Raw genomic sequence first — 19,534 nt, forward strand, 5'->3', positions numbered from 1 at the left:
AGAGGCCACTATGAGTAGGAGCGACGGCATTTTTGTGAGAAATTCCAGATTTCCCCAAGTGCAAACACCCTGCTTTGAAATTCTTCAGAAGTTTCCGCTACATCAAGAACACAAAAGCAGACTACAGGGCAGCGAGAGCCTCTGGTAAAAAAAAAAAAAACCAGGCCCAGGAATCCCACTCATGAGCCTCTTGGCATCATGGGTAATGTGAGGTTATTATTGCATTATTACAGACCTTTCTCTTGTTGAGCTCCAGGGACTGTGAACGGATGGCCACCTCCTTCTCCAGGGCGGCCAGAGTGCTCTGCAGGATGCCCTCCTTCTCCTCCAGCTTCTGGACCACCAGCAGCTGGGCGTCCACCTGACACCACATGCCAAGCAGAGGTGGTCAATCAACCATTTACATGAAATATACAACTCTATTTTATACCACCCAGGATATGTCCATTTGACTCAACCCTGGAACATGAACATTTGTGTTATACATGTAGTATTTGATCAATATGTGTAAGAATAAAACAATGACTCAGGTTTGGATGATAGAATGGAGAACCAACCTTTCTGTAAATATCACTTTATTTATAAATGTATTTCTATGAGGAAGGGATACTTAAAATAATTTTCTCATCAATATTGAGAAAATCCAAAAGGGATGAGTCAGACTTTACTGTGTGGGTACTTCCATTATTATATCATGGGTCTATATTGTTCTATTATCTGCCCTCTGGCTCACCTGGGTCTTGAAGGTGAGCACCTGGTCGGCCAGCTCCTCCTTCTCCTCACGCAGGAGCTTATAGATCTGATTGGACTTGATCCTCTCGCTCATGAGCTTGAAGTTGGCGTCGTCCTTCTCGCGGAGCTGCGTCAGCAACCGGCTATTCTGCTCCTGCATGTCCTCGAAGGCCTGGCCCGTCACGTCCATCTCACTCAGCAGCGCCTCCTCCTCCTGCCGCCACAACAGAAAACCCCCACACACAGGGACCCCCCAAACACAGGTCAGCCTCAGTGCAACCACTGAACAACAAACACATGGGCCTAGATCCCTAATGTTTGGGCTTAGATCTGGTTTTGGGTCTAATGTTTATTGCAGTCCTAGTGCAACAACTCAGATGCAGGACCAGTTCAATTGGACCGGAGTCCAAAATTTGCAAGAACAAGCCACAGAGATAAAAAAGCAGTATAAGCTAAGTCCTGGGGAAAACTCACAAATCTGAGCAGACACCAGGAGACTAGGACCACAGATTTACTTCTTGGCTTGTGATGTCCTCCACCCTGGTGCACCAGCTCACAGCTCCGCTGATAATTTGAATTATTTAGTTTGCAGTGCACCGCTGACACAGCCCAAAGCCACACGCGCCATTCAATTTCACCGCCAGGGTATAGAACCGAGCCGTATTTCAACTACGTGTCAACGCCCAGCCAGACTCTATTCAATTCTGTATAAATTCAACTCTGGCCATGACCCTCAGCCATCTAGAGACATCTCTAAATTAGACTTCAACACAAACGCCAAGTGCCATGCAGAACCACAAGCATGCTTTGACTCCACTCAAACAAATCGCTGCGTATAGCGTGTGTTGATTTCTTTTTAAAACATAACTAAGGGGCTGGCAAAAAAAAAAAAAAGAATGTGACCAGAGCCTGTGTGTAAGGGGGAGACCACAGCGAGCCAGACTTGGGCAGCAACGGTAAGAACACAAGAAATCCTAGCCAGAGCATTAACCAGGTCGACGGGGGAAGCCCCTTTGACTGACTGGAATTTGCGGTCCTTCAGGGCTCGGGTTTGTAGTGAAATTGGAAGTGCTGGAGCCAGAGGCCATTCAGTGGACGTGCACCACACACCAACAACCACAAGCAATTGATGGCCTTTAGCACAAACAGAGAGGTTCAACTTCAGAGCTTTTCTTTCTTTATCTTTCTGCTGTTGTTTGCGTTGGCCCTTTGAAGCTTAAACCAAACACTGTGAAATCCTCGTAAAGCTTCAATTTACGTTCCCCCAAGGGGACGGGGGTCCTGCCGAAATGGAACTTAAAAGTGGGCATTTTGGGGATGCAAATGGACTATTTGTTTTAGCACTTAGAACACTCAGCATTCGAGGAAATAAATATTGAGGAATCTACTAAAAATATCTTTCCACACGGAACGACTGCACACGGTGACTGCATAGGCGTGTTTGTATGAGCTGACCTGAGTGCTGGTATCAGTGTTTACATACAGCTGTTGAATGTCGGCAGTATTTTCAAAGCGTTATCTAGTCTTGCTAAACACTGGGGTGACTCAGTGCACGACCCCTGACCCTGTGTCTGTCTCAGAGCCAGACGGAGAGGAAACCCCTCATCACAGGTCAGTCAGTGTGTTATGGCCACACGACAAGATGTCTAAACACTGCAGTTGGATAATGTATTCCCCCACCCATACATTTATAAGTAATCCAAACAGTATAATAAAAGGGCTATAGTCAGACAGATGACCAGACAGATAAATACACAGACATGTATACAAAAAGACATACAGATGAGTGGATTTATAGGTCATTCTGCTTTGTGGAAAAAGGAAATTTGATCTTGCATTTTGAACCATGTAAATGTAAAACTGAAAATGTAAAGAGAACCCCAAATCCCAGTTTACTCCTGAGGTAGGGTGAAGTGAGGGAGGGGTGCAGTGAGGTAGGGTGCAGTGAGGGAGGGGTGTGGTTGTGCTGAACACACCTGTTTGGTGGCGGCGAGCTTCTTCTGCAGGTGGTCGATGGTCTCCTCGGCAACCCGGATCTTCCTCAGGGCATCCTCATCCGCCAGCTTCTTGCTTTCCTTCCTCTCCCTCTCCTCCAGCTCACGCACACGGACTCTCAGCTCTTCCACCTGAACCACACATGTGCATGGCACACACACACACACACACACACACACACACACACACACACACATTATAACTCATGGATAAGGGCAGAGGTGGGGTTTATTTCCCTTGAAAAAGTAAACCTGATGAAGTGAGAATGGATTTTTTTTAACACTACATCTTGTTCTGTGATGCAATTCCGCATACAGACTCCATCTTGCGTGCCAAGTGATGAAAACAGACATGCCCATGCAACATGCCCAACCACTAAAATAATAAAAACAGAGAACTATCCAAAACTCCTGAATACACTTTTAGATCAATGACTCACAATGGTTTCAGGCATTTCCTTTACAGCTCCCCAACTTCCCCATAAATTATTAAAAGGTGTTGTTTATTTTGTGCCAAACATGCATGGAAAAAAAATAATAAACCCAAACAGTCACGAAGATGTCTACTATCTCACAAGACATGACTTGAAACGCCACCACAGAGACGTCAGTGTCACTGACTGAGCTCGAGAGATTCACGAGCAGCTGCTGGAGTAAAACAACCGCCCAAGATCTGGCCTGTTGCCCGGCTTCATCAAATCTCAACCTCGGAGTAAAATTTACACTTGTTTTTGCCCACAGTAATGAACCTATAAATATGTCAGCTTAAAAACTGAAACATAAAGACCATAGCCGGAGAGAGACTATCAGGGTGGGAATCAAACTGGTCCCACCTCTTTTTTCCTTCCCCCTTTCCTGACATTTGTTTTTCATTTGGCAGGAGAAACAAGCGCATATTTTGCACTAATGTAAATGCTTGACGCACGATGACATAATGCCTTTGCTTGGAATTAAGCAAAACAGACTCTAACACTATTTATCCTCGGGGTAAGGGGTGTCGCAGCGACCTATAGTGTCAATGTTTTGTTGCCAGTGGCAACGGCAGACATTCACACAGCCGAGAGGAGTTAGGGGGAGTGAGCGAGGGAACATGAGTGAGGAGGGGGAGGTGGTTCGGAGGGGGAGGAGTTGGAGTTGGACTCACCTCGGCTTTGGCCTTCCTCTCAGCGGCCATTAGCTGGACTTTGTCCCGCTGCTCTTTGGGGGCGGATTTGTACATGTCCAGCAGCAGCTTCATCTCCTTCTGGGACTCCTGCGCCTTCCTGTGGAACACACAAACACGAACACACACACACACACACACACACACACACACACACACACACACACACACAGAGAGAGAGGGACAGCTCACTCACTTAGAACTGACCAGGATATGGAATGGTTTTAATTCAGAATTTGTTTTTGGTTAAGAATTCCTTATCAAGTCACACATGCAAATAAAATCCCTTGGCACATGTTTTGAAGATGTGCTTTGAGCTACAACCCTATCTGTGGGCACTCTCACAGGGCTTCAAAAGGCCCGAGCGAGAACAGGCGTGAAAAAAAAAAAAAAAAAAAACATTCCCCCTTGTGCAGGCGGCAACGTCTGCTCTGAATTTCCTGTGTTTACTTGAAGTTCGGAAATGTGACTATAACATCCCCAGTATGTTTAGTCCTGGGTACGCAAGCAAAGTGCTCGTGTGAGTTGCACTGCTAGACCTCGTGGAAGTAATCCCCAGGTCCCTCCACGGGATCGACACGGCGCACAGGGGGGCTGGACGAGGGGACAGGGAGGGGGGCGTTTTCTTCTTCTCACTCATCCATGAGAAATCCAGATGTTTAAGTCGCGCATCTGAGGTCATACAGCTGCTGGCGTCATTAATTACATCATCCATACAGCTAAGTGATCGCAGGCCAGCGGCAGAGGTGCCAAGCCATGACGCTGGGCTCTGCGTGCGTCACAGACCCGTGTTTAAGTACGCAGAGGGGCTGCTGGAGTAGTGGAACAAAAAAGCTCCACAGATTTGGCTTTATTATCCTACACCATGGTGATAGAGTAGGTGGGGCGGGGGGTGACTGTTTAGAGGGTGGGTATCCAAAGCACACCAGCTCATCTGGGTGGAATTAGCCTCATTGCTTGGGGGGGTCATGACATCAACAAATGGAAAACGGCTTGCCCTGTATCCCACCCTGTGCTGCCTAACTCTGCTATATCCAGACAGTGTGTGTGTGCCTGTGGGTGTGTGTGTGTGTGTGTGTGTGTGTGTGTGTGTGTGTGTGTGTGTGCCTGTGTGTGTGTGTGTCACAGCCTGGGGGGACCATGTGGCACAGCCTGCGGGGGCTGTGTGAACCGGGTACGCACTTCAGCTCGGCACGGAGCATCTTGAGCGTGTCCGAGTCCTTCCTCTTCAGCTCCTCGCTGCGCTGCCTCTCTCGTTCCCTCTCGCGCTCTCGCTCCCTCTCGGCCTCCCGCTCACGCTCGCGCGCCCGCTGCCTCTCCAGCTCGCGCCGCCGCTCCTCCTCCTCCTCTTCCTGCTGGTCCTCGTCCTCCTCCTTCTTCACCTCCAGGCCCCCGTCAGTCACCGGCTCCTCCAGCAACAGCGCCCCGCTGGCTTCCCCGCTCTGGCAGCGCAGCTGAGGGGCGCAGGAGGAAGAGGAGGAGAAAAAAGAGGGGGGAAGATGGACGGAGGAAAAACAGAAGGGGAATTAGATACAACACAGCGATGGCAATTACATCCCTGCATACCAGGGCGAAACAAGGCTGCAGGGCTCAGAACACAACACTGAACAACGGAGTTTGGATTCAGTCAGTAAGACCGTTTTCTCAAATCTTCAGCCAGTATAAAATGGAGAACAAGTCTGCCCGCTGATAAGATTATACATATCATACATCCAAATGTCTCATGGTTATAGAAACAATAAGTTAAGGCTTTTTAACTATTAAGTAAAGGCTTTTTACAGTTGAAAAAACAGCTTCAAGACTGACCTTCAATAATCCATTTAGTAAACATTACATGCATTAATGTCATTTGATCTCTGTAAGGATCCAGTGTGTCATTACTGGGTATGTACTTAACACAGCGGTCTGGTGCTGAAACACTGAGACACGGTATTACACATTAGGTCAGAGAGCACAGATTGAGAGAGGCTCACTCTGGTTTTTATGGGTCATACTGAGAATTTCTCAGGAGAGGAAATGTAAACACAAAAGAATGTGAGCGAGTCTGGGAAAAGTACGAGATACCATCACCGGTGACATCAGTTATCTTCATGAGCACACCCAGAATGTCTCAACTTTTTTTCGTCCTGAACATTCATTTCTTAGAATGGTAATTTAATAAAACTGTGCACACCATACATTTAAGGGCATCTGATCTTATGGCACCAAACAACATAGTATTACCCAACCCTCTGCTGCCCTGTGATGTTAATACTAGAATGGGCAAAGGTAAAACATGCTGCAACATTTCTAAAGAACATGTTGCATTTGTTTTGTATAAACTTGTCACATTAGTGTAATGAATTACATAGTCTCTACTATGTCTATAAACATATCTCTATGATTGCTTTCTATTTTTAGGGTATGGGTTTAGGTAAAATACTGTTTAAGTGAATAGGATTGACCAGGGGTCTCCTTAATTCCTTTTGCTATAATCTGTAAAACTTCAAAATGTAAGAACAGAAACACTGTTGCTTCTTAACCTAACAGCGTAAGGATTAACTGCATGAGTACAGTATATACAAATGCGTGACATATGAACAGCTGTTTTTAGTTGCACACACTCTAATGTCTGCTGACATTTCATATAATAAACAACACTGCATACACACGGGCTTTCATGCCTGCCTATACCCCTGCACCACATCATGGCGGTGCTTTCGGAAATGCTGTTTGAATTTGCATATATGCTGGCGGTCGAGAGGCTTTTTTTCCCAGAAGAGCATTTTTGCAAAACACTTTCAGAGCAGCAACCACCCACTAGTCAGTGCAGAGATGTGCTTATGGCGCTGAGAGACCTTGTCAAACTGGGCAGCCCCCATAATCACCAGTCCAAGACATCCACCATCTTGTCCCCCGTGTGCATAAATCTGTGCCACTCACGCTGCAGCGTGCACTCCGACCGTTCTAGGTAGAGTGTGAACTTTATTGCTTTTCATGCTAAACCCTCCACGCCTCGGCGCCCCGCTGGAGGGGAGGAAGGGGTCAGGGGTGGCTTGCCCTGACTGATGAGGGGCTCAGACCGACCTTGTTTATCTCCATCTGGGTCTCGCGGAGCTTCCTCTTGTAGCGCTGCACGTCGCCCTTCAGCTGGTGGTTGTGGTTCTGTAGGCTGCTGATCAGGTGACGCATCTCCCTGTTGATGGGCCCTACCAAAAAGGGGCGGAAGGGGGGAAATGGTTATGCCTGATAAAAGCAGATACAATGGGTGCATGTCACTATCTCTGTTCCACGTTCACTGGTGGACACGGGCCAAAACACACACAGTTATGGCTGGGGGGGAGGCAAAGACAGGATGCGCTCCCTAGCTTGCGTGCACATACACACATTTCCTGCCTAGCGTCCGTGGTAACAGTAACCCCTGGCGACTTCAACAAAGGAAGTCACCGTTTTGGTAGGCAGCAGAACTTCCCTAACGAGCTCGAGTTAAATTAGTGGATGTGGGAGTGGTCCATGGGTGAGTGGGGGTAGACATTTTCTAAAAACGACACTGCTGAGTGCCCTTATCCCATCACCAACAGGCAGAAACTCCAGAAATAAAGAAATGAATGAACAGGTGAAATCAAACTGGCAGCCACTGAAGTGAGTTGAACAATGTTGGCTGAACCCATCAATTTGACAAAAGAATGGTACAAGTGATTAAACAAACAAACTTGTATTATCAAATCAACTAATTACAAAAAAGACAAATACTGGAACAAAGAACCCATCATCGGCGGCTGTACTGTAGGCACCCAAACAGTAAGTTTGTTTCAAATATTCACTTTATGTATTACTACAAGGCGCCTGACGGTAGCCCAAAGATGACTCACACTGGCTCGACACAGCTACCGGACATGCAGTCCAGTTCCTGCCATATAACAGAAGCCCAGTCGAGTTAATATCACTGGGCAGGCCCTTCCATGAATACATTCCAGCTGACTGTGTCCTCTCCAGATATGATTTACAGCTGGGAGCAACGCTCTGGGTCGTTGTCATGTTGGAAAGCGAAACTGGGACCAATAAGAGACTGACTTTGAGGGAATAGCATGTCACCATAGGTTCTTTTGTGCCTCCCTCAGGAATTGCTCAAGAAATGTTTCTGTTTCTTGTCCCCCCAAGACTGAAATGAGATTTCCACCCATGCATGTCACTGTAAAATGCACTGGCATCCATGCTGGTTCATTATTCCCTGGATACGATACAGATCGCAGATTACCCCTGCTCCTAAACAGCACCAGAGTCATTAAGTATCTGCTCAAAATCTCAGATAAAATCATTTTTCCTGTACCAAAAAGCCTTTATCTGTAAAAACTACCTGACACTGACTTGCCAATAAAAGCTGCCTGAACCTGGCCATCTTCCCAAGAAACATGTAGAAACTGCATTAAAAGGGTCAATGTCGTCCTCTGTCCTGCAAAAGCTACACAGTCCAGCCCTCTACATTGATCTTTATCGGATCTGTCGTGAACTACCCTCAACTGGCAATCATTCTCTAAAGATTATTTGATTTTACCTGATGGTTACCATTATTATGTCATCACAAAAAAATAAATACATTGCTGATCTTGCTATAGGTCTTGGTAAAATACTTTAATACATCTAAGATAAGACATAATGGTAAAATGTGCTAACTATTTTCAAACCCACTTCCTCTAGGTTATTTCCATAGGTCTGGAGGATGGGGTGTCTCTTGTGTGCTAGCAGGTTGAGGTTCATGTGCTGCTGGGCTGATGCAGTGCCGCAGTCTTAAGCCACAGAAACTGCTAGAACGTCTGAAGCATGTGGGGGTATTTACCTGCTTGCTCGTTGGCTGCCAGGTTCTGCTCGAACTCGATGCGCAGCATCTCGTATTCCTTGCGCACCTGGGCCAGCGTGTCCTCCAGCTGGATGACCTCGGTGCGGAGCTTCTTTTGCAGGGACAGCTCGTCACTCTGCCCGAGACAGGCATTGTGTCAGGCCGCAGGGACACAGGAAGCCACAACAATGAGGCGTAGGGAGGGGGAAGGGTGGGGGAAAGAGGAGTCTGGCCATGGGAACTGAGCTTTGACACCACGTATGGCTATTTCCAGTTATCACAACGGTTAAACTTAGCCTGAATGTCAGCCAGCTGCTATCTTAAATATGGCAGCAGTGGACTATATCTTTACTTCCTTGTCTAAAATGACCAACCTTAGTCTGCACCACAATCTAGAGTAAGCTGACAAAGCCTTCTCTTGGTTCAATACATCATAGAGCCACATAACTTCATATAACTAACTTATCCATTTACAGCAAGCAGTCAGAGGTACAGTCCATAGGTCTGGTCTTTTTTTTTTTATTCAACTCACCCGAATAGTTCATTTGACGAATAGTTTATTTGACGCTCTCTTAACAAGAGTAAAAATGACATATAAAACAACTAACACATATACAGTGTAGTCTGCAAGCTCACCTCCATGTGCTCAATCTGTCTGAGGTGAGCATTCTTGGCCGTCAGCAGCAGCGCCCGTGCCTCGTCCAGCTGGGTCTTCACACTGAGAGACTCATTGTACAGCAGGGAGAACTGCGACTGCAGGCACTTGTACTCCGGTGTCTCCTTTACCACTTCTTCTGGAATGTTCCGCAGATCCATCTGTTGATCGCAAAAGAAACATGTTGAGAGGTAAAGCGACTAGTTATCTATTCCACTCTGGTGTTACCTCTGCTTTCACATTCGGTAATACTAATAAATACTTTTATTATCTGGTTTTTTGATGACCAGAAATACTTTTCAGCTTCTCTGTTCATAGCATGGCGCATTCGCACCTGTTGGACTAAAAATGACAGCCCATGACTACTTTAAATCATTGAAGAAATGAGAAACAGTGAGACTCCAAATAACCAGGTATTTGAAGCAATGCGATGGGAAAATGAGCCCTCACTGTTATTATTTATCCGCTGCACTTCCTGATATAACTTCTACTTTCAGTACAATTTCATTATCCTACCTCCGACTTCTACCAACGCTACCAAATGTACCACTTGCCGAAACTGCTATAAACGACGGCCGGTGAACAATCCCAACAAAGACATCTTAAAACAGTAAATAACCAAGAGACACCGGATAGCCAGGTGTTTCCCACTACCTTCAGCTTCTCGCTCTCCTTGACGGCCTCCTGGAGTTCCTGCTGCAGTTTCTCCAGCTCCGCCATGCGGCTGTTGGCCAGCTCCTGGTTCTGCTCGAGCTCGGCATTGAGCAGCTCAAACTGGGCACACGGAGAGGGGGAAGTTTCAGGCCAGCGCTCAGTATTTCTGTCAAATGATTTGGCGCACACTACTGCAGCGCTGAATGAACCGAGGAGCGTGTCAAAGGTTCAACAGTGTGGATGAGTCCTCACCTTCTGTATGCTGAGGGTGATCTGACCTCCAGGGAGTCCTCCTGAGCTGCCTGTGGCGTAGTAGCCTGAGTTTAACTACAAGAGAAATACAATCACGGATAAGTTAAGAAAAATCATCAATTAGTCAATCTCATCTGTTGATCCGAAGCAGCAATTGAGATGATGAGAAACTATATAAAAGGCACAGAGACACTCCAGAACTCATTGATCTGGCTTGGTCATTCTTAAATAAATAATAAATACATCATGTAGACAAATACATTTTGATTTACTCTGGGTGGTGTTCATCATCAAAACGTAACTGACATAATACTACTGCACAATAGTAAACTCAAATAATAAGATATATAGATAAATGAAAATAATTTGGCACTGTCCTGCATGCACATACTATGCTGTCAGAATCGTGTGTATTCCAGAGAATGCTCTGAAAGCAATCAACGAAGGCCTACAACATGAAACAGCATAAAAGCTCTCCATCCCTAGGTACTGCCTTGAATGCAACTACCTAGCGTAGCTATGTCAGTTATCGGACAGTGTCAAACATTGGCCATTCTGTTAAACAATCAAAATGCTAAGTTTAATAATGGATTAACAATCTATAACTTCAGTTTAATAATGGATTCACATGACAACGCGAACGTTTGCCGATAACACACGCCGTCTGATAATTAACACCGTTACGATAGTGTTCAAGCTTTCCCCAGGCATTAAGCAGCAGACTGAATGGCGGGCATAATGGCGGGCATAACAGCTGGCTTACCTGTTCCAGGGCCTCAGCCAGGTGCTTGTTGAGCTTCTGCTCTCGGTTCCGCAGCTTCTCAATGTCCCACTGCAGGTCCTCCACAGCTGTCTCCATCTCAGACACCTTTGTCTCCGAGCCAGTCACCTTATCCACCAACTCGTTATACTGAAAGAAAGGGAACAGAAAAAGACATTTACATTACATTTACATTTAGTCATTTAGCAGACGCTTTTATCCAAAGCGACTTACATATGTGCGACTTACAATGTATACACATTTTACATTTACACTGATGGCACACTGCACATCAGGAGCAATTAGGGGTTCAGTGTCTTGCTCAAGGACACTTCGACAGGGAATCGAACTAGCAACCTTCTGATTACTAAACGACTTCTCTACCACTGTACCACTGCCGCCTGATGAAGACAAAGAGCTTCATATTTTTGAAATGTTTCATCTTTTTTGTCTCCTTCATTTTGTTTAAATATCTTCTCAGCATATGTATCGGTATTGAGTACAACTACTTGTGAATGTGTGGCTGATATTCAGCCCCTCATAACGCTACACAGAAGCCAATAAACTGAGGCAGAATGTGAAACATAACAGATCATCCCAAACACATTCCCATATTCATGATAAATTGTGTAGGGAATAAAAGTTTGTTTATGCTTATGGCTTATATTTATGCTTAGGCTATGCTATAGCTATCAGGTAATGCAATCTAACTGTTTAATGGGGAACTTTGATCAGCACTGCATCTGAGCACTTCATCCAACAGGCAATGATAATAATTACGCACACACCTCCATAGACACTTTATGGTGCTTCCCCTGCAGCGAAGAGGCGAGGTCCTGTAGTCTCCTGTTCTCCTCCAGTAGAGAGCGATTCTGGGCCAGGATCTCTCTCGGGTTATCATCCTCGCTCACTGAACGGACACAGAGGCGTTACCCCTCATTGCAAACCAATGAAGGCCATAGAAATGGAGCATAGCATCCAACAGTGAACCCGCGATTGCGTAAAAATCTCTGTCAGATAGTACGGAAACACGCAGGCGTCACTGCTTATATATGTACCATGTGTGCACAGCTCAACGGTGTTTGGAAGCACTCCGGAGAGCGCAGTGCGCTGTTTGAACATTCTTTGATGGTGGTTTGGACTGGGAGTGAATTGAGGACAAGACGCCCGGGCCTCACCTGCCATCTGTACTCTGGCGCACAGGTCCTCGATGTTGGAGTGTAGCCGGTCGAAGACGCACACCATGCAGGCCATGGCGCCCTTGCTGAACTGCATGCGATCCTGCAGCTGCAGGCCCAGCTCCTCCTCGCAGCAGTGGTCCAGGGTGGTCAGGAACTCCTTGGCACTGTCACTCAGTGGGGTCGGCGGAGGGAGTGCTGGGGGGCAGAGGGGAGGACAAGAGAATGGACTGTTATGCTCTCATGTTGACTTGGTTGAAATTCACACTCAACTTGAACCCTAAATCAACGTGATAAATGGTGATAAGTGACAGGGATCACGCCTAGTGGGACCACGACATGTCAAAAAGCATTTATGCAGCTGGTTCAGATAGCTGCTTTCTATTAGCAGAACTCGGGTGAAGACCACGGTCTGGCCCACGTTCTGGCCCATGGTAAGATAAACCAGGTCGTAAATTACAGTGTTAGCCTCCCCATTCAAACATTATGGTTTTACTTTGAATTTACAGTGTGGATAAATAGTGGTGATAGGACCTATGTAGATAACTGCTGCAACAAGTCAATTCACAGCTTGCATTCACCAATCCACAGCGTGAGCTATCACCAGAGAAGAAAACTCAAACAAACTGACAAACGCCTTGATAAACAGGTGAAAGTTTTTCACAACAACTGAGTACTGTGATCTTATGTCAAAGAATGGAAAACAAAGTCTCCACATTGTATTCCACACTTGACATAGATCCTGAAGAGAAGCATTTCCTATTGCCAGATCTTTGCACATACACACTTGCCTAGGGTGTCTGTCAACCCTCAAGAATTTGCATGAATTTGTAATGGAAGGCCATCACTGATCATTCTCTTACACTGCAGCCAAGATATCAATCTATGTTTATTTTTTCTGCCCATCTTCACAGCTCAGTATGCCCCTCTTTGTGAAGATAGGGCAGTCCTCACAGTGAAAGAAATTTTGAAAGCTAATTGAGAGCAAATCTGGAGGTCAACAAAAGCATGTGTTTTACAAACAATGTAAAATGTGAATTCCAAAATATCAGGATATGTACAAACTAGTAATATAAAGCATCTAAACCACCTAACGTATGTCTTCAGTTAGGGTAATAACTTACTCAGACTATTCAAATAAAAATCAAGCTCAAACAAAATGACTTCATGGAATGAACCAAAAGAGGTGCCTACCTGTGATGCCATCTGCCCGTGGCACTACTGTGGCAGGCTGGTCCAGGCCATCTTGCTGAGGAGGTGGCTGTTTCGGCTGCTGCCGGTCCTCCTCCTCCTCTGGGGCAGGAGGCTGTGGAGGAGCTGGCACGTCTTCCCCATCAGCTGAAGAGGGTGCTGGCGGGGGCTCTGTGTCCGGCTCGGGAGCAGGCACTGGAGGGCGTTCAGGAGCCAGGGCAGGAGTGGGGGCAGCAGGCTCTGGAGCCAGGGCAGAGTCTGAAGCTGCAGTGGGCTCTGGAGGGCTCTCAGGCTTAACACGCCGAAGCAGGACCTGAAGGTTCTCATCAAGCTAATATGGAGATGGGAGGGCGGCATGAAAATATTTGTCAGCAAAACACAGATATGGAAGAACACATGGCACAAATAACAAACGTAAGGGCCTAATAAAATGACTACTATACCTGAGTCCAATAGCGATTCACAATGAGCAGGGTGGTGTCATCAGTAGCCTGACGTTTCTCCAACTTTTCGATCTTCTCTCGCAATTCATCCTCCATCACCTGTCGCTGCTCCAGCCGCTCACACAGCTTCTTGTTCTTGAACTGGATCACCTTCATGTCCATCTCTTCCTGTAATAATAAGAGGACAGAACAAAGTGCTTTGAAATATAAACCCAATGCTGACGGACACCTGAGTCAGTGACATCTTTATGAGTAGACTGACCGTGGAGGCAACTCCTCCAATACGAATGGGCTCGATTAGAGTTGTGGTTGTCTTCTCCTCTTTCTTCGATTTCTTTTCAGGTGGACCAGGGGGACTGTCCCCACCTGAGGCACGCTTCCCTCCACCTGTGCCAGACATGGTTCCCTCTGTGTAGAAATTAACAGAATTGTCAATCTTGAGTTTATCAAGCAACTGATGCCAATTTGACTGTGTGACAACATTATTAGTTGTGGTCAAAAACTGCATTGTTTCCAACAGGTAGGACAAACAGTACGAAATAAATTTAACGATCAAATCACTTGCTGACATCGATAACGTCCATTCTGACCTATTTTGCTGTCAACCCGGTTGACAAGTCTTGCTTATCGCTTAAGTATACGTTTTTAGAGGGAGCTAAGTTGGCTAACATTGCATACCGGTAACTCGCGACCTCTCAAACTAAAAAAACCATTCACATTACATTTCTGAACACATAGATCGCTAACACGCCAAAGACCATACAACATATCAGACAAAGATTAAATTATATCGGCATGTATTATTCAAACAAATGTGTACTCTATCAAGCTAGCTTGCTACATGTTTACTTAGCTGATTAGCCTGCGAAACAAGGTAATGTTAGCTAATTGTGTCAAGGAATGGATCTAATCAAGTCGAACCTAAAAAGATTCAGGGCTGTTCATATCTTGATAACATTATGTTACCACATGTGCAAAAGATGATTTCAGTCGTGAGGGAATGTTTGTTTTACATTTACTTGTTCCCGACACAAACCTTTAGCGGTAATGAAAGCCTTCCGAGCACATAGCTAGCTAGCAGACCGACTAGCTGGTTCACGGAAATGACGAAATCAGACATCCTGTATTTTTGTTCGCTTTTTTGTATTATTGTCGCATGCATTGTTGCCCCCTAGAGGTCCGTTGTCGTCATTCAAAACTATCACTAGTTAAAGAACATTTCTGTAAGACCCTTTCTTGTTGAAATTCAACCACGCATTCTTTCTTAGTTGAATTGGCGAAAGGCATTGGTGGACGCCTACGGTCTGTTTAAAGGTGAGTTCATTCAACAGATGGCAGTCAGGTTCTTTTCCCCTACTATGGAGTGGTATGTGCACGTGTTTACATTCATCTCCACTAAGTTCTATGAGTCATTATCCTGGATCCCAAGTCTGAATAGTGAGATACAGCAATGCCACTGGAATGCTTGCAATTCAACCAGAACTGAGCATTGAGCTGGACAAAGCTTAAAAGGGCATAGATACAGTACAGCACTAGGGCTCTTCTTAAATCAAGTTTATTATTAAATCAATCAAACATGCATACATTTTCATATAATAAATATTTATTTACAAAATACAAATACACTAATCATTGGGGTAATATCTAATAAATAGTAGTTGTCATAAAAAAAGTCAACCACTAATGTAACCTTTACTGCGAGTTTTCTGTTAGCAAAAGCACATGCAATTGAACATCATTTTTTTTTCCAAGACCGCTCCACCCTTTAATATCTCTGCTTCATTCTTTGGCATCAGCGATTCCTCCAGAGGTAATTGCAAAAGTGGCCTCACTTTCTGGCATATCAGGACTAAAAGAGAAAAAAACATGTAAAGGGACAGACAAAAATCTGTACAGCCAACATCACATTTACTACCTTTAGGGTGTTCGTTGAGAATATTTGAAAGATGTTGCATAAACAACATTAGCTAATGTGCTGTATAACAGAGATAAATCATTCAAATGTCTGTATTTCTATTCTGATATTCTATTTCTATTCTATTTTCACAAACTGTATCAGAAATAAAAAATAGTATGAGTGCAAGATACAAACCACTAGTGAGAGAGCTCATCTATAGTCCACATAATATACCTGTCGAAGACCTTGGCTATTCTCAGCTCGCCCCGTCCTTTCCTCAGGCTAATTCGAGTAGTGGAGGCATGGGCCAGGATGTGTCCTCCAATGGGCTTCTTGGGGTCAGCCTGGAACCTTTAACCCAAAATACAAATAATGGGCCGCTTGTCATCTTTTAGAGTTCTGACCCTAAAACAGTTCTGAGAGAATGCCAGTTTACGGTGACCTACGTCATCCCTGCCCCTGGATCTGCTGTCATCTGGTTGGTGACAAACACAGCCACATTGTATTCTGTACGCCATAATTGGAGAATAGTTGTGGAGAACAAAACAAACAATTAACGCCATGACATTTGAAAAAGACAAGCCTTGTCTAGCTTCATACTTAGGCCAGAAAGTATCTCATACGAGTAATAACAAAACAGAGGAGAAACATCTTGTAGTTCGATTAGAAAGAGCAATTGCCAAACGGCCCTGACCCTCAGAGATTTTTTGCAATCTGGAGAGCATCTGAGCCAGCTTCTGCTGTCTCTCAGCGAGCTCACCCCGACCAGAGAAGTCCACCCGGAAAAGAGCCATGATTGAGTCTATGATCTGGGACACAGAGGGAGACAGACAGTTCCAAGCAGAAAGGAGATAGGACAAGGGAGAATTTGGTGGTAAGTTATTATAAGTAGTAATATGATGACCACTGGTGTGCTTGCATGTGATAAACATGGACTTAACTGACAGCAGAGAGGTTGTCCAAAATTAAGAGCAGTATAACAAATGAATTATATTTATAACAAAGAGAAAAAAAGAAACAAACATGTACGACTCTGGCATTTTACCAATAGCTTGAAGACGCCCCCTTCCTCATGAAACTTGGCTGCCACAAAGTCCAACAGCTCCATCTGGTGTTCACCTGTAAAGTGGAAAAAATGCAGCTGTTATCCTCACATGACATGGGACGAGGCTGTGTTCACTGACACAGAAAAGGAGAAGCCCTGTGTGCATCTAATGTATTTAATGTATTTTTTCTACCCGCAAATTTCAGTGGTTTAAAGCATCTACAAAAGAACTTTGCTCTAGTGTTTAAGTTAAATGACCATATATTGTGCAAACTGAGCTAGCCAACAGAGCACAAAACAACATGTCTCTTTATAACCTTGGTGTACAAGTACAAGTGGCCAGTTTCTTACTGGTGTAAGCTCTAGCATACAGCACATTGTCCAGTACTGCTTCATGGTCCACATTAAATCTGTCTGCAATTTCCTTCAACCTATCTGGCCGACTGGGAAAGTTAAGGAATGGAAAGACGGTAGACATTGCTGAGACTGTTCTAGGCCTGATTTGAGGCCTAGACTGGTGGATGTTCCCTCAGAAAGTGTTTTTCCCAGTTGAATTTTAAACTAATGTTCTGCAGACAGACCAGAGAAGGATACAAGGTGTTTTCAGTGTCGATGAAAATAACTTTGCCCCCCGGGTAACCATCTTCTCCTGGTAGCTGGGATGTCACTGTAGAAACCAATAAAGTACTTTTTAAATATAAGACAATTTACAAATAAAAGACAATTTACATATTTGTTTGGGACAAAGTTAGTGTTACAGTACAATTTTAACAAGTTAGACCAAGTTTAGTGGTCACTCCAAGGAAGGATCACTAAAGTGCTCTGAGAGCAGACTGACTTAACTCACCACAGAGTGTGTGCGAGAGCTGTGTCTTCCCAGTTCGAAACTCTGCATGAGAAAACATTTTAAATGTTAAGCTCTCCTCTGAGGGTCACGGATATGCCAAACCGCATGTGTCATCAACACACCCTGCTTTATACGACATCGGCGTTAAACTCCAGGCCAGACGACCCTGAGCCAAGAACAGACACTGAGGCGAGTGGAAAGGGAAGAAAGAGGGGAAAAAAAAGAAAAGACAGCACGAAGCCATCCGTCTTACCGCCAAATGCCTCAGTGATGGCCATGCTCTCCATGCCTCCTCCCATGAGCTTGCTGAGATGGAACAGAAGAGGAGTTAAAACTTTGTACAAAATTATTATTGTTGGAACAGCAACTTTATGACTTCATCTGACTTTCAAACCCCTCCACAAATGAGAGTGCTGTTAGTGATTCCACACAGCAGATACTTGAGTGCTGATGTGATTAAAGAAGAAGTCAAGTGTAAATCGGCTGTGTTTGTGTTGATGCAGGTTGAGCCTTAACTCAAACTCCAAGCTCCCTGTGGTGATGTGGAACACCTGCTTCCTCTTCTCACTGTACTCCAGTGCGGTAAGAAAACTGTTACTCTGGTAAGAGGAGAGGAACATGAAAATAACGTTATGCGGACAAATTTGAGAGGACACACATGCAAAGACTTCCTACGTAGGCTCCAGCCAAATACCACATTTGATCGTGTTTACGTTTGTGTAGAACGATGTATAAAATAAGCTTTCCAAAAATGACAAGGCACACTCATTGGAATTATTCCTTTGTGAGATACTGAACCAAGGCGAATGTTTTTGTATTTCACATGGATGTTCTCCCCCTCTGTTGGAAGTGTTTTGTATTTGTTTTGCATTTCTGTATATACTGTGTGAAGTCATTTCTACAACACATGAAAGAGAATGCAGCATGGTACACTAGAGTGAACGAACACCAGAAAACGAAATAATTTTCAACCCCATCGCAGTTTATGGTCTCAAATAGCTGCAAGCAACCTAAATCCAAGCCTGTTATCTCACCAGCAGTTTTCCAGCAGCCTCTTTGATTTTGTCAACTTTAGCTTCAGAGAGACCTTTGATGTTGCCGAGAGCTCGGCGTGTGGTCATCTGTATGCCTTTCACTGTGCAGATCCCCACTGACTTCAGTTTCTTGATGTCAGCCATATTCTGTGTGTGGTCAATGATACATGGTGATCATGTGTAAACATTCTTCAGCAGTGGTAATGCTGATGTAATGTAATGGTGATGTTTGTTCCTTTATACTTACGATGCCATGTTTTTGCAAGAGTTCAATGTCTTGGAAAAATGATTCCTGAGGGGGACATATTTCTTAAGTTAATGCAGTAATTAAGATGGGTATTCATTCAAAGTCTTGGCTTTAATCAAGATCATTCCTCATTTCTACCTCAACATAAATAATTGCGCCAGCAATGTACTTTCAACCTCTTATCAGTCCCAGACGATTTATAAATAACCACCTCATTCTTTTTCTAATGTCGCCCCCTTGTGGTGCTATCGAAGAATTGAAATGGGTGATAAACTTCATATTCTATTTAATTTATTAACAAACTTGAATTTTCAGAGCAACTTATGAGGCTGTGTTTTCTTCATCATCTAGGTATACCTCGTCATCCTGGCAACCTAAGTCATCCTCCACAACTTGGTCCTCGGCTGATTTCATATTCATCTGCAGATATTGATTGGTACACTGAACATGTTAGCTTTTTAGCCTAGCCAGCTAACTATTACCAGTATTCAGACTTACAAACTAGCGTTAGGTACCTAGCCAAATTACAAGGTTTAAAAAGTTACGATATTTTTTTCAAACGAGACAGTATTAAGAAGTGTATTACATTTGGTAGTGACAAACACTTGAATTAGAAATAATACTGTT

At 44.6% G+C, this 19,534-nt stretch overlaps 2 protein-coding genes across 3 annotated transcripts in view; both read right to left on the reverse strand.

Annotated features, from left to right (window-relative positions):
* The window catches only part of rnf40 (ring finger protein 40), a 25,700-nt gene extending 10,732 nt beyond the window's left edge, over positions 1–14,968 (reverse strand). Inside the window, exons 1-17 of one of the 2 annotated variants that reach the window (XM_012814626.3) lie at positions 14,874–14,968; positions 14,100–14,245; positions 13,838–14,005; positions 13,398–13,725; positions 12,204–12,401; positions 11,814–11,935; positions 11,029–11,175; positions 10,266–10,340; positions 10,014–10,133; positions 9,341–9,520; positions 8,705–8,840; positions 6,955–7,076; positions 5,071–5,342; positions 3,871–3,988; positions 2,709–2,858; positions 734–946; positions 236–361 (exon numbers count right to left, since the gene is read on the reverse strand). In XM_012814626.3, the coding sequence (XP_012670080.2) occupies positions 236–361; positions 734–946; positions 2,709–2,858; positions 3,871–3,988; positions 5,071–5,342; positions 6,955–7,076; positions 8,705–8,840; positions 9,341–9,520; positions 10,014–10,133; positions 10,266–10,340; positions 11,029–11,175; positions 11,814–11,935; positions 12,204–12,401; positions 13,398–13,725; positions 13,838–14,005; positions 14,100–14,237 (2,613 nt within the window). In that variant the 5' untranslated portion in view covers positions 14,238–14,245; positions 14,874–14,968. The other variant, XM_031561410.2, reaches the window with a different exon arrangement.
* Positions 14,969–15,383: 415 nt separating this feature from the next.
* On the reverse strand, positions 15,384–19,353 carry dmc1 (DNA meiotic recombinase 1). Its single transcript, XM_012814646.2, has 13 exons — positions 19,265–19,353; positions 18,908–18,952; positions 18,661–18,807; positions 18,143–18,225; positions 17,880–17,932; positions 17,627–17,668; positions 17,374–17,446; positions 17,131–17,222; positions 16,780–16,853; positions 16,429–16,543; positions 16,181–16,241; positions 15,969–16,085; positions 15,384–15,686 (listed from the first exon to the last, which is right to left on the reverse strand). The coding sequence occupies exons 1-13, from the start codon at positions 19,325–19,327 to the stop codon at positions 15,617–15,619; spliced, it is 1,035 nt and encodes a 344-aa protein (XP_012670100.2). The 5' UTR covers positions 19,328–19,353; the 3' UTR covers positions 15,384–15,616.
* Positions 19,354–19,534: the final 181 nt, after the last annotated feature.

Source organism: Clupea harengus, chromosome 23 (assembly GCF_900700415.2).
Source record: "Clupea harengus chromosome 23, Ch_v2.0.2, whole genome shotgun sequence".
In the NCBI taxonomy this organism is placed as follows: Eukaryota; Metazoa; Chordata; class Actinopteri; order Clupeiformes; family Clupeidae; genus Clupea; species Clupea harengus.